Consider the following 15,265-nt stretch of genomic DNA (forward strand, 5'->3'; position numbering starts at 1 on the left):
GAGCGGGACTGACTGTTTGTAATTATTTACGTAGATTATTTTTAATTTTTATTATAGATGTGCCTGTTGACTATTGCCCGACACACTGCACACAGGTGTAATAAACTATAGTTGTTTTCGTATATTAATTAAAATGTACCTAGTTATTATAATTTATAAGGATTCATATTAAACTGATGGGCAGTGATGTAGATAAATGCTAATAGTCAACATATTTATGGTAATAGCCTAGTTACATTGTAATCATAAGTATACAAAACATTTTGTATGATTTTTCTATAATTATTTTTTTTATTATGGTCTTCTAGCCTGATGCCCTGACTGCTTCCATTTAGCTCATATCTAGAATTTTGTCTATTCAAATTTTTGTTCGTTATTTGCTGTTATTACTAGATTCCCTGTTTCCATTTTTCTATGGGCTATTGTTTTTTTTGTAATTATGCCTCTCGTCATATTCTGGGGCGTCATTTAAATTTTTTTTTTTTTTGGTACGCATAAATATTGAGCAGGCCACTATTCATTTTTTCTTGACATATTTGACATTATTAATATTATAGTTGTAGTATAATAATAATTATTAACACAATTAAAATAAAGTAAAATTACATAATATAAGCAGTGAAAAACCTATAAATATCTAAATTTAATACAAATTGAAACTTCAACAGTCAAATTAAATAAAAACAATTAACAATATAAAGCAACGCAATAAATATGTACAAAATAAATCAGTAAAATTTGTAGTTACTAGTAATAACCATACAACGGTTGTATTATGATTATAAAGACGTGATCAATCAATCAATTTTCAACTATCATAATATTTACATATTAATTTATTATTTTAATATAATAATATAAATACAATTTTTATATTTTTGTGATTTGGTCAAGCGGGCCCTGTGTGCATGTGCCTTGCGGGCCAAAAATTACAATTTAGAATTTTAGGTACGCAAATGTATACCCTGCAGAGTACCACAAATGACGCTCCCGTCTTATCAGGCTAATTTTAACAGGAAATTGTCTTTGAATTATTTACTTTTATTATTACTTTATTACCTACATAGTTATTAGTCGAATTCTAAACTGTATTACAGTATTACATATAGGTATCAATGATAAAAGTGACCTACTCGTACAAACCAGAACTACTTGCTTACCTTTTTTTTATAAAATGTATGGAAAAAACAAATAGATACCTAGTAATTCATTATTAATCATTTTATTATATTTCAAATGTTTTAAATTGTTTATAAATTAATTATACTTAATATTTATAAACTATTGACACACTTTTACGTAGCTATGTAAAACAAATAGTAAAAATAGTGAAGAAATAATAGTAAGAAAATAGACTGACTACAGTTCTAAGTCTCATTTGAATAAATCTTATAGGTACAAATGAATTAGTAATGATAGAATTTTAAATAATACCTTATTTATTTATTTTATATAGTCTTATGTTATCAATATTAAATAAATAATTACTATTATTATTGTTTAAAAAAAATTTAAGCTATTTAAAAACCTAATCAAATTATTTTATGGTATTGTAGAAACTAGAAGTAATATTATAATAATTGTTAAGTGATAAATGTTTAATAAAATAGCATTATCTTTGCTCAAAATTATTTTTTTTCATATTTTACAATAATTTTTTATTGAAATAACATTTAACATAATTATTACAGTGAGTTACTCAATGAAAATGTATACTTGATATATAAATACTTTACAGCATACCAACTTTTTTTTTAGTCATTTATATTTTAACATTCTAAAGAATTACAATTTAAATTCATGATACAAACCAAAACTTGTAAATATTGTCATTCACAATTTCTCCATGTATGCATGCAGTACTGTAGAATTAATTTTTGGTTATCTTGTTATATTCAAGAAAAGATTTTAAAATATGAACACACCAAAAAGTGCTAAAATATTGTTTCTCTTCTCTTTATTTTTGTTTATGTTTAAATATAAATGTAAAAATCTTAAATATATAATATTATTTCATATACAACTTGATTATGAAATAATAAAAAAGTTTATAATAAATATTAAATACAATATAAATGGGATCCAAAATTATTTCTTCTTTGCATCAAATATTACTTCATTGGTTTAACTTGTATAATCTAAAACACAACAAAAGTTTCATAAAATTAAAATAATATTATTTAAAAACACTGTAAATTTAATACTATATGAAGTAGGTATTTGCTCTTGTAATTACATTTTTAATTTTCTTCAATAAATTGTTAAATACCTATGCAATTAAAACACATTATCTGTACCTATTACTAACCTTGAGTATAAAATAATGTTGATAAATGTATCAGGATATGCAATATTCCATAATTGAACACATGGAATTTGTCCCTTGAAATCTTTAAGTTTATAAATTGTAACATTGTTATTATCTCCTAAAATATTAAATAACTCCTGTACTGTTCTAACAGTTACATCTTCAGGAGGAAACATATGTAATGATACTTTAACAGCCTAAAAATTAAAATAAGCAAATTTTTAAATGTTTAATGGAAACAATAATCATTTCTAAACTGTATTTTAAAATGATAAATAACATTTATTATAATATAGAAGTATAATATACATTTAAAAGTTTTTACAACTAATGTCAGTAATCAATTCATAGGTGCCCATAAGGAAAATTTTAGGGAAGGTCAAAATAAAAAAATTCTTAAATGTAAAGATAATAATATTTATTGAGTTACAATTTTTTAATATTTTTTGTCCAAGGAGGGGCAAGTGCTCTATTTTGCCCCTCCCAATGGGTGCCTATGAATGAATTTAATATAATTCATTATAAGTTCTGTACATAGTTTGCATATTATGTTTACTTAAATAAAATTATTCTACATCATTAGGCATCAGCATATTTAACAAAAGAACTGAAAAAAAAACACGAGTTCCTAAAAGCACACAAGTTATTCATTTATTTTCTTTTAATAAAAAAAATTGAAGTTTATAATAATCGATTTACAAATATTGTATAGGTTTTAATATTTTTGTTTAAAAATTTATCATGACAAGATTAAACAATTGAAGTGTACGGGTGATTGTAAAACCATCCGGCAACCAATAGATTTTTATTGCAATATATTATAATATGTATGCTGTTGGCATATAATTGGAAAATTTAATTTTTATGCAAATCAACTAAATGCTTATTTTAAGTCAGGCAAATAATAAAAATGGAGCATTTTTTAATGTTTTAAAAATTTAACTATATTTTCTATTAATTGTTTATTTCTATTTTATATGTTATATAAAAACAAACTATGTATTATTTATTAGTATGTAAAACATGTAAGTACCTATATGAAATATGTTTAATTTTATCAGTACTATTGTTTTAAAATTTAAATCATAAATTTATATTGGTAATTACTAATTAGTAATAAGTAATTACTAATTAAGTGTGACAGACATAGACGTTAGTATAAATATATTATATACCCTATAGTCTACAGTACAAGTAGTGAGTACTATATGTTTTTATCAGAAAAAAATAAAGGTTCCATAAGTTTTTACCTCATTGGTTAAACACAATTTTGCTACCTATGTAATTTAGACTATTATTGTAAGAAAGAAACAAAATGAGTCCAAATTCTTCAAAACAAAATTAACTTACTTGACTTGGAATTCGAACAAGATAGACATTAATTCTGGATAGATCAATTAATGTAGTTACTTTAACAGTTTTGAAATGTCCATAGTCAATAAAAAATACTTTAACCTAAAATTTGAAAATGTAAAATACATTAAAACTAGCAGATATTTACTTTATTTTCCAAAAAGAAATTATTGCATATGTTATAAAACTATTATATTTTATATTAAACACATATAATGTATACAAATTATTAGAAATTAATCAAATTAAACATTATTAGACTTATAGTAAAGTAAGTTTAAATTCAAATTAAAGATCTAACCTTGTGTACTAAATTAATAAAAATGAAATTTTTATAATAAATTACCTGATCATCAGAAATGAAAAATTCCACTTTAACTCTACCTTTAATATTTTGTTCATAGTAAGCCAAATATATATTTTTATAATCAATATCTCTGGCATTTTTAATACAAGGTCCAAAAAATTGATTTGATGAAAAAAGTTTTTCCAGAGATTTGATTAAATCTGGATTGAACTGCATGTAACAGTATCCATTTTCCATAGATATTAATTTCACTTCTGCAGAATCATATCCATCCTTAATAAACAAAAAAAAAATAGATATTTAGCATAATGAATTTTGCACACTGACATTCTCCCATTGGTTTTCTTTTGTATTTATAAGTTTTGTAATTAAACTGATATTAACAAATAATTAGTTTAGAGCAACTATATATGCAGAAAGGAAGATAATAAACCAATATGTTTAATTTAGTTAAATAATTTTACTAACTAGGATGAAAGAAGATAAAAGAATTAGTATTGATATGCAACTATATTGTTTAAGGAATACATATTTTTAAATTTATTTAATAAAGTTAAGAGTATTGCAGAGTACTGTTTGTTTTCTTTCTCTGGTCCACAAGCAATTGATAAAACATATTCACATAAAAGTTTCTAAATTGTTTTTTATAACAATTAAATTTATTTAAAAATTATAGAGAATAATATTTTTGAAGGTATATCATATGGATGTGTCTAAATAGTCTCAAAATAATTTATCTTCATTGAAATTTATGAATTATTTTTTTTTTTTTTTTAAGTCAAATAATAATAAAATATGATATCGATATATTAAACCCTCAAAAATATATTTTTATCGAACTTAAAAAAACATCATTTCAAAAACTATTTTTCAAGTGGATGTGGTAGAGAGATTTTTATAATTATATAATGGTTACATAGTAAAAAATAATGAAGTTTTTGTTTTTACACATTGTTAAAGAATGGTGAATATTACCGAGAAAATTCCTCTTTAGTTATTAGGTACCTGTGAGTTAACCTCTTATCATCGATCTATAAACAATAAGTAAATAATTTTGAATTTGACCAACTTCAAATTGTAGTTTTTATTTCTCTGAGCTTTGTCTACTGTTACAACTAATGAAATTGTCATTTGTACCGAGTTTTTAATTTGGATTTTAGTACTTGAGTAGGAAATTATATTTATAAGTAGTTGTTTAAAGATGTTGTTTCATTTGCTGCCTTATCTGCCATTGTATTGCCTTCTATATTTGAGTGTCCAAGTAGCTAGATGAATAAAAATTTTAAGATTCTACGTTTTAACTCAAGAGTTATTTTTTTGGATGAGTTTTGTAATGTCAGTAATGATTAAGATTTTATATAATATGTTCAATTTAGTTTTTAAATGTATTCTATTATTATGAGTACTGCTATTGCTTTAACTATGTGTATGGAGCTTTCGTTTGGCAGCATATATTTCAAAGTGATGTTTGGACATATGATTGTATTTCCTACTCTGTTCACGATTTTTGAAGGGTCTATTAAAATATACTATGATTTAAAATGTTTCAAGAATGTCCATTAAGTAATCTTCCATATAATATATAAGTTAGTATTTTCTTTTCTATAGTTTGCCAATTTCAAAGCTATATTTAATTTAAATTCCCACAGAAGAAAGTGGGATAAGTGGTAAAGTATGATTTTACTTTAATTAAATAATTTAATTTAATTTTTTCTTCAAACGCAAGTTTTTTATTTTATTAATGACAAATTTGACTATTTCATTGACAGAATTTTCTGTGTTTCTTGTGATTCTCACTACATATAGTAGTGCTTTTTGTGTTTGATTTTTATGTTTTTATGAGACTTACTTGACCTGAATACACCCCAGAAAAGACAGATGTATAGTCTTATTCTTGACTTAATACGCTGTCCAGTATATTTATAATGAAAGGTTTTTGCTAACTCATTGGGTATTGTTATCCTCTATGATTTTTGTAATATTTCATTTTATAAAATCATATAAAAAGTGATTTAAAGTGAATGCATTTTATTGACGTTGGAGTATGAGTTTAAGAAAAATAACAAATATTCTGATAACATTCTTCTCGTTTTTTTAACGTTTAAAACTTTCTTAAATTTAAAAAAAATAAATAATAATTGCTGAATAAAACAATATTAAAACGAAAAATAATTATAGTAAAATTTTATAATTTTACATTTAATAACAAAAAATATTGTATAGTAATTTGTTTGCTTATTTAAAAATAATCATATTTCTATTTGATTAGTTTTGGATATTTTTAAACTATTTTAACTTGAAATTGTGATGGAAATATGAATTCTAGACATTTATACTTATAACTTAAATTATCACCAGTTGATAAAGAAAAATTTAGTAAACAGTATATGAGAGGAATATATAACAAAATGATTGTATATAATTAAGTTTCAAAGGTTAATTTATTGAATTATTGATACTTGGACAAATTGCAATTAAATTCAGACTAAAGCATTTGAAGAATTATTAAAGTTAGGTTATACAGGGTGTGGGGTAATCAAACCCAGATTAAGGGGGGGGAGCCAAGGGGAATACGTGTGTAAAGGGCCCTTAGTTTTTTTAGGTTAAAATTACATTGAGTGATAATTTGTACTTTATATAGTACCTACAAGAATATTTTTATTTTCATTTTTTCTTCTTTGAACTAACAGGCGATGGGGCCTGTTAAAAAGCTACAAAATAACTTTTACATAAAAATACTTCATTTTATTTAAATTTTGTTTCATTTTATTTAAATATGTATTTTAATAAAAAAATAATCTGTTTTTAATGTTTTTATCATCATTAATTGTATTGTATATTTTTATTATTTTAAAAATTGTTTTCATTGATGGAGGCCCACAATCATGTATAGGTTCCTGAGCCCCTGAAGGTCTTAATCCGGGCTTGGGCATAATGGACTCCTATATTTCAAATAATCATTAGCGGGTTATTAAAATGATTAGTTTAAAATGATGTATTTCGCTAGGTATATTAGATTATCAATAAGGTTTTTATTCATCACCATGCCATGGTCTGGTGAACAATGTGGTTTTATTATCGAGGCATTTTTCAAAAATACTGTATGTGTGACTGCGACACAGAGAGCATTTCGCACTAGGTTCGGTTTGAATTCAAACGAAAGTGTACCATTTATTATGGAGATACCTCAAAGCTGAAGTTTTCAAACATGGTCTTAGAACCATAGAGGAACTAAAGGAGGCTATCCGTCAAGAAATCTTTGCAATTCCACTCAATATGCTGATGAGAGTGATGGAAAACTTCGAGAGCAACTCCATATGTGCGTCGCTTGTCAAGGCATTTACACAATATAATTTTTAAAAAAATAATTTTAAAAAACTTTACATAATGTAATTTTGAAAAATATAATTTGTTTTTTATATCTTGTATTTTTTTTTTTTTAATTCACCTCGGAAATGTGAGAGTCCATTATGCCGCACCCTGTATTTTAATGTATACAAATAATAATAACTTACTCTTAAAGTAATCGTTGGTGTTACTTTTTCATAAAATTTACTGATTATTATGTCATTTATATTCATCTTAGTTTCCAAATCATATAAAGTCACTGTAGGAGGATTCGTAATGACACTGTCTGGAATTAGAATACACTTGACATCTAATATTTTTTCAATTACAATTTCTTTGATGAATGGGAATTCATCAAATAGTTTTAACTTATTTAATACAGCTTTCATTGCCTGTAAAACATTAAAATTAAGAATTGGATTTTAGTAAGTATTTAAATAATAGTAAGTCATTTTGTTACTTTTGATTTATAAAATATGAGCTTAAAATGGCCTCAACAAATGTGCTTTTTTCATGATTTATTGGATATAGATTATATTATATTTAATATTTAACTACCTGACTACATATCTGAACAAATTTTGGATCCAGTGTATGAATTTGATTTTGGTTTATAATTACTGATTTTCCAGTGTCAATAAAAAAACATTTAATTAAGTTATCAAAAACAATACTTTCAACTACAATTCGATGCCACCTTTGTTGATGATACAGTGCATAATAATGACCAATAATTGGAATGGTATTTAATTGAGTTTGAACACCTGTTTTCATTCTGTTAAATTCCATTTGCATTCCTAGTAAATTACTCTGAATAGTAACAAATAATGGCATAGTATTATATCATTGTTTAATTAATAAGTTATTATTAAACAAAAGCTAGAAGATCCAACTCTACATTATGTTTATATAACAAAGTATTATTAATAATTTAACCTAACCATATTCTTTTAATACATATTCTAATAATAAGGGTAAAAATTTAAATTGTTTTGAGTTTTTTTAAAAACATTTCACTGGCATGTGATTTCTCCTTCGAATAAAATTTTGTTCAATAGAATCCATTATATGCTATAAGCTATAAAATTAAAAGTTAATTTAGCTATTATTTATCAATTTATCTTTATTTTTATTATTACATTTAAAGGCAAAAACATTATCTAGGGCATCATGGATGCTTTTATTGATATTTTTACTTTAAAATGTTATTGCTCCATGTAAGTATTAAAATATGCATGCAATAATTAAAAATTACCAAGCTTACTGAACAATTGATATAGAAAAAAAAAAATAATTAATTTATTAAATCTTTTAAATTAGGTTATTGTTATTAGTAAATAGTTTGATTACCTAAAGAACAAATAGCAAATACCACTATTGTTAAACTTAAATTATTGAAACGCATATAATTATTAGTCTTAAATAAAACTGATTAATCAATATACTCACATTAGTATTATGATCTTCCAATACGACACAAATGTTTGAAGGGCTAAACACAGCAGTTACAGTTACAATTTTCTTGCATTTACTTTCAAATGTATATTGATTAATTTCCAAGTTAGTCTGATCATTTAAATCTGCAGGTAGTTGTTTAGGTTGTATTGGTACATTAAATTCCTAACATACAATAATAATTATTACAATTAAAATAAGATTTTAAAATTGAACATTAAATATTAAATTAGTGTTTTATATTAGTAATCCAATTTTTAAATATTATAAAACATGAAGCTAGGAAGTTAATAATTTATCTATTTATTTTAGTACATAGAAAATTGTGAAGTAGTTTGTGTTAGAATTTTAAGCTACAACCAATTAACGAAAATGTATGTTTAAATAGTGTAATGGTTACTTATAATAACAAATTTTAAATCATAATTTCATTTTATGATAAATAGAAATAAAACAACACCAAATTCATTGAATTCATAAAGTTTTTTAATTAATATTTACTAGTTTACCGTATCACGAATATTGCATTTTTTTGTGAATATTTCTGATAGTTCCAGAAACGAATCTTCCAATGTAGTCTTGTTTTTTACTTCTTTGTTCTAAAAAAAAAAAATTAATTACTATAAATAAATATACCTTTCACAATTTATTATATTAGTATTGAAGGATATAAATGGATTTGCATAATAAACTAGGATTCCAATTTTTAGACTTATGTATATATCTAACTATAAGAAAATTTGTCTTTTATGGGTATATGCAAGTTTTTAATTTACTGTCACCACAAAATAGTATGTAATACACTGTATATACTAAATTTAAAAAATACCGGTCAAAGCACACTATAAGTGATTGATATTGACAATATTAATTTATTATAGTGACAAGTAAAATCTACAGATATTTAAGTAGTTAAAAATAGTTTTGAGCATATTTATTGCTTGGCTTTTATTGATCAATATTGAATATAATATATATAATATTTTGCATGGCACGCTCGAAAAAAAAGGTAATTCTTAGTGTTCAAAAGGTTTACACCCATGGTAGATTAGACCTTACATTGTATAATGTATTAAAAAATGTTATTATTATACTAACCTCAATCTGATCAATACATTTTTTTTTGTATTTTTGTAATCGATCTTGAGCATAAACTTTTGGTTCATCTTTTTTTCTGAATATTTTAGTTTCCTGAAATAAATTAACATTAAATCTAGTTGAAAAATTGTATTTTTTATGTAATAAATTACGTATGAAGGTCTAGAGCCTAAAAAAATACTTTTGTTTTGCAACTACAAAACATCTGTAGAAAAAAATTAAATTAAATAACAGTTTCATTTAATAACCCAATACTTATAATTTGAAAAAAAAAGTATTATCTGGTAACCAATTGTTTTAAAATTATATCAGTCATAAGTTTTCTATGTATATATACCTTAATATCTTAAATTGTAGTTGTTGTAATAATATTGTAAACTAGTATTACAATATTAGCATGCAATATAAATAATTAAGCATATGTAAAAAAATAAATGAGGCTTTGCCCATTCCATAAAGTTTATCAAGATCAACTACTTATGATTAATATATTTTATATAGATACTGATTACTCAGCTAATATATTTTAATGTAACAAGATTTAACCTATTTCTCAGAAACTTAATTGCATTAATTTATATTATACATAACAAATAATTATAAACTTTGATCAATTATACATACATAATTTTTTTTCGGCAATCCACAGTTATTTTGGTTGGTAGGATTTATATCAGTTGTATGTTTTTTTAAATTATCGACTGGTTGTCTATTTTTTTTCAACCTATATTGCTAAAAAAATAACCATAAAAATATTTCAAATAAAGATATAATTAAAAAATAATAAATTCAAGTACTATAATTTAAACTAACAATTTATTAATTTTAAACTATAAGCTATTCAAATAATAGCTAAAATAAATTATAAATGAATAAACATATTATAGTAAATACTTCATTAAAATATTTACTCAATTAATAATAATAGGTAATAGGTATCTGTACTATAGCAGGGATGGCAAATCCATGGCACGCAAAAAAATTAAAGGGCACATAAAGATTTTTACTATAATATATTATATACAATTATAGGTAGGTATTAGGTAAACATATTCAAACAATTTTTTTACAATATTGAATATAACATTCAATATTATAACAATAATATAATATTTTTTATGGCACGCTCTGAAAAAAAAAAGGTAATTTTTGGTACGTAGTGTTCAAAAGGTTTACCACCCCTGTACTATAGATATAAATATTTATACAAACGCCTTTCAATTAAAATGTATACTATTACTTTAGCTCTGTATTTAATATCATAGAATATAAATAACATTTAAAAAAAATAAAAAAAATATAAAGGTATTTTAAAAATCTAAATTATTAAAAAAAAAAAAAATTGATAGCTAATAATATAAAATAAACTAACCATGGAACTGTAGCAGCCGTTATAAGTATTATTAATTTTTTTATGTGTAACCACAGCAGATGACTTTGATTTTGATTTACGTTTAGACTAAAATAAATCAGCAACAATAAAAATTACTTACAAAATTATTAGAGACTAAGTATATATACTATTTCAGTGATTGGCTATGTGATTGGCATTATCAATGATGATTTTAAAAAAATTCTATCACACATTTTAAAATGTGTGCCAAATTCATTGACTATTTTATTGTTTAAATTAGAATTGACATTAAAAGAAATAGTAGGATTAATGATAAAGAATTGAAAAACAGGAAAATCACATTTAATGAAATTGTATAATTTTTAAAAGGATTTTAAATATTTGCTTATACAAAAACATAATAGGTACTATTATTTTTGTACTACCTTAGTTTTTTGTTTGCTTATCATTTTTTCTAAGTGTTGAGTCTTTCCACCACTTACTACATACACAAATGTGTTAATTCCTTTATTTTTTATTTTAAATACTTCTTTGAGAGACTCAAGAAATTCTACTGCGGAATTAAATCCTAGATTTCGATATGGTATAGGTTCACCAATTAAATTATAATAATCAGCTGAAATCAAAAAAATAATTTTTAAATACTATTGTTTACAAAAATATATTTTATGGGTAGGTGAAGGTGAATTATTATTATGGCTAATTGCAAATGTTGCAAATGCATATTTATGTACACCTTTACTCAAAAATAATTAAGTCGATATTACTGTTACATTTTTTTTTTTTTTTTTTACCTAATAATAGTAAGTGTAATAAAAATTGAATGAATGTTGTTCATTGCTTCAAAAATATGAAATATTAATCTAACCCAACCTAAGTACCATCTAATCAAGTGATAAACTAAAATTAGATACAACTCCCAATTGTATACAATTTTATGTTTGTACTATAGAAGAGTTAAAAGTTAATTATCTATTGAAAAAACTGTCTAAAAGACTGTGGGTATGGTAAACTGTGAAATAACCTTAGATGTAATAAACTAATAACATTTATATGAAAGTTTAATTTGTTTATATTAAGTATCAATAAAAGCATTTGACAATTTTTATTTATTTAAGAGCAATGAAATAATGATTATTTCAATTTATCAAGTTTTAATTGATAAATTTCAATACATGATCAAAAAGACTGTGTGTGTAGAATCTCATGAATATTTGTAATGTGTCTAATCTAGGGTTAAATAATTTCAAAAGAAGTTTTTCCAAATACAAAAGTATGCTTTAAGATTATCATAGCAGTTTTTAATTCAAAAATCGGAAATCAATTTAAATTATCTCATGCTGGTATTTATCATAGAATAATTTAATATTAAATAATAAAATACTTTTAAAATACAATTTCATAAAAATAATGTTGTTCTTAATTTTTTAAATAAACTTTTTTATAAATCTATTATATAGTGGTGGATATGTTTTAAATTATGTGATTTCATATTTAATTATTTACTACTACCTACCACTACTCCACAATATATTCTAATATACAGAACTTACTAATAATGTTGAAATGTAAATAAATTGTGGCCGTAAAAGGTTGGGACATGACCAGATCTTATCATAGACATCAGTGCTACTGTTAACCCTTTTGAAAAATTTTCAAAACTACATCAAAATTGAGCTTTTTGGCCCGCACTTGGATATATATATAGGTAAGTAAGTACTCATTATACATTAATATAATATAGATGTAATATAAAAACCACAAATAAGGTTATCATCTCATATATTTGACATAATCTAGAAGTCATCAAGAATCTATATAATAGATTCTAAGTGGAGCAATGAATATATTGGTTTCAAATGTTTTAATTCTTGTGCCTGACATCACATTTAGTCATTAAAACCAGTTAGAATCATTAAAAATTCTCCAATTTTCGACATCAAGTGTGATTTCTAGTAGAAAATTGGAACTAAGTACTTTAGAAATAAAAATAGTATAGTTATTTAAAAAAAAAACATTAATACATTAAAAAAGCAGAATTTTAAAAAAACCCAGTTTTTGATAAGTACGATTTTGTTATTTTGAAATAAAACTTTGGCAAGAACTGTTTACCAAATATTTATTTTAACATTTTTTAGTCATGATACAATTTTCAAAATATTTTGTATATTGTTATGTTACCTTTTTTAAATTTTTATTTATGTATAATAAAATATTTATTCAAAATTAAAGTAAATTAGCTTTAAAATGTAATACCAAAAAGATTTTTTGTATACATTTATATTTAAAATACCTATACACTTAAAATATTCTTTTTTGAGTATTTGTTTTTTTAACTAGATGTTAAAAAAAAAAAAGAATCGACTTAATAAAGATTTATACTCTAACAGTCTAATGAATAATATTACAATAGTGTAGAGTATAATAAATAATAATATTTTATTTTATTTTATTAATTTAAAAGCAACAATGAATATACATTAATCAGTTTAATGATATGTAAATACTACATAACATTTATCATAAACATAACATTAATATGTATATTATTATACCTAGTATAATATTATTGACAAGTTCCTTATACCCTGCCATGGATTTATAATATACTGTGATACAACATGAAATGTATGCTATCTTTTATAACAATATTATCCACAAATTTCATAATTTTGGTAGATAAATAAGGTCAGGTATTTATAAAGGACTGAGATATATATATCTTAGTCCTTGGTATTTACTAATCAATAGGTGTTGAGTTCAGAAGGTACGTCATATATTAAAAATATTACCACTTCTTTCTAAAATTTTAATGAATTTCTGCTATTACTACCAATATCAATACCATTGAATATTTGAATATTATAAAATTTTAGTAAAAAATCCCCAAAAAAATCCTACCATTCCTGTTTATTACACACTATCTGTAATGATTAAGGGATTTACACATTTTTGTTTAAAACCACTAGGTTAACTGATGGCTCGTTTAAGTTTTTTATGATACTTGTTAATAATTATATAATAAGTTGAGTTTAATAAATAAAAAAATCATTTTAAAATAAAGGCATTATACATATAATTTAAGTTTTGTCTTAAATATTTTCAAATATTTCTAATAAACTATTTTAATAAAATATATTTTGAATATCCGTGATTCAAACTGATATTAAAATCAATGTAATTAAAACAAAGTTACCTAAGCATTTAATTATTGTTAATTAGGCTAAATTATGTACACTCTTGAATAAGTATAAGTACATAGGGCACTATAATACTAATTATATCTTCCCAATATCTTCAGTATTTAATACTTACATTCAATGCAATTTAAATGCACACCGCCTTTATTTGATGTGATGGTGGCTTTTAAATTGGAGATTATCTCATCAATTTCAATTAAATTTGACATCGTAGAAAATTGTATAATAACAACACTTAAACGTCAATTAATTGCAGTATTCAATATTATGCTATTTATACGTAGGTATAGTATTAGTATTAGAATACTCGCAATAAACGACGATAATAATTGTTGTTATTTAAAAACAACGTAATAACAACTACACCCGAACTAAAATCAAGAAAAGTTACATTAATACAAACACGGACCGGTTACTTAGAGCTTATCAATAAACATAAGTAAATAGTTAATACTGACGTCTGAAAAACTACGGTCGATACAGAAGTTGAAAACCCAAAAGCATGCTTTCTGCTGGAATGCTGGATCAATATATCACTTTAAATTACGTTACGAAAACAATATCGAATAATTATTATTTACAGTTAGGTTATGTAATTGTGTTCGTGTGTGTATAGTATACCTACTCAATGACGTTTACTGTGGTATTCGTATGCCTACGTCGAATTATTGTGTAGCGTTTAAAAATAAAATTAAGTAAAAGCATGGTATTATCAACACTTAACAATATGGTTGTAAACATTCGAAAAATCGTTCGCAATCGACGATAATCGTAATCAATAAATTCATTTCAAATAAAGTATTTATAGATTTATAAATATTAAATAGTGATGTGGGTAAATA

The 15,265-nt window shown here is 23.4% G+C and overlaps 1 protein-coding gene across 1 annotated transcript; it reads right to left on the reverse strand.

The window, feature by feature from the left end:
- Window positions 1-1,927: 1,927 nt before the first annotated feature.
- LOC114129725 (uncharacterized) lies at window positions 1,928-15,115 on the reverse strand. Its single transcript, XM_050206551.1, has 14 exons — window positions 14,882-15,115; window positions 14,539-14,794; window positions 11,649-11,839; window positions 11,242-11,328; window positions 10,494-10,601; window positions 9,870-9,962; window positions 9,281-9,370; window positions 8,766-8,936; window positions 7,875-8,126; window positions 7,484-7,708; window positions 4,008-4,241; window positions 3,659-3,763; window positions 2,309-2,505; window positions 1,928-2,138 (listed from the first exon to the last, which is right to left on the reverse strand). Exons 2-14 carry the CDS (start codon window positions 14,630-14,632, stop codon window positions 2,117-2,119), a joined length of 1,869 nt encoding a protein of 622 aa, XP_050062508.1. The 5' UTR covers window positions 14,633-14,794; window positions 14,882-15,115; the 3' UTR covers window positions 1,928-2,116.
- Window positions 15,116-15,265: the final 150 nt, after the last annotated feature.

Source organism: Aphis gossypii, chromosome X (genome assembly GCF_020184175.1).
Source record: "Aphis gossypii isolate Hap1 chromosome X, ASM2018417v2, whole genome shotgun sequence".
Taxonomy (NCBI): domain Eukaryota; kingdom Metazoa; phylum Arthropoda; class Insecta; order Hemiptera; family Aphididae; genus Aphis; species Aphis gossypii.

What these genes read in the sequence shown, in the direction of transcription:
- LOC114129725 (XM_050206551.1), bottom strand. Translation starts at nt 14,632, where the DNA reads ATGTCAAATTTAATTGAAATTGATGAGATAATCTCCAATTTAAAAGCC. An exon ending in CACCAACGATTACTTTAAGA is followed by an intron (nt 4,242 to 7,483) that starts GTAAGTTATTAT and finishes TTGTTTATTAAG; the next exon opens with GATGGATATGATTCTGCAGA. An exon ending in TTTTCATTTCTGATGATCAG is followed by an intron (nt 3,764 to 4,007) that starts GTAATTTATTAT and finishes TTCAAATTTTAG; the next exon opens with GTTAAAGTATTTTTTATTGA.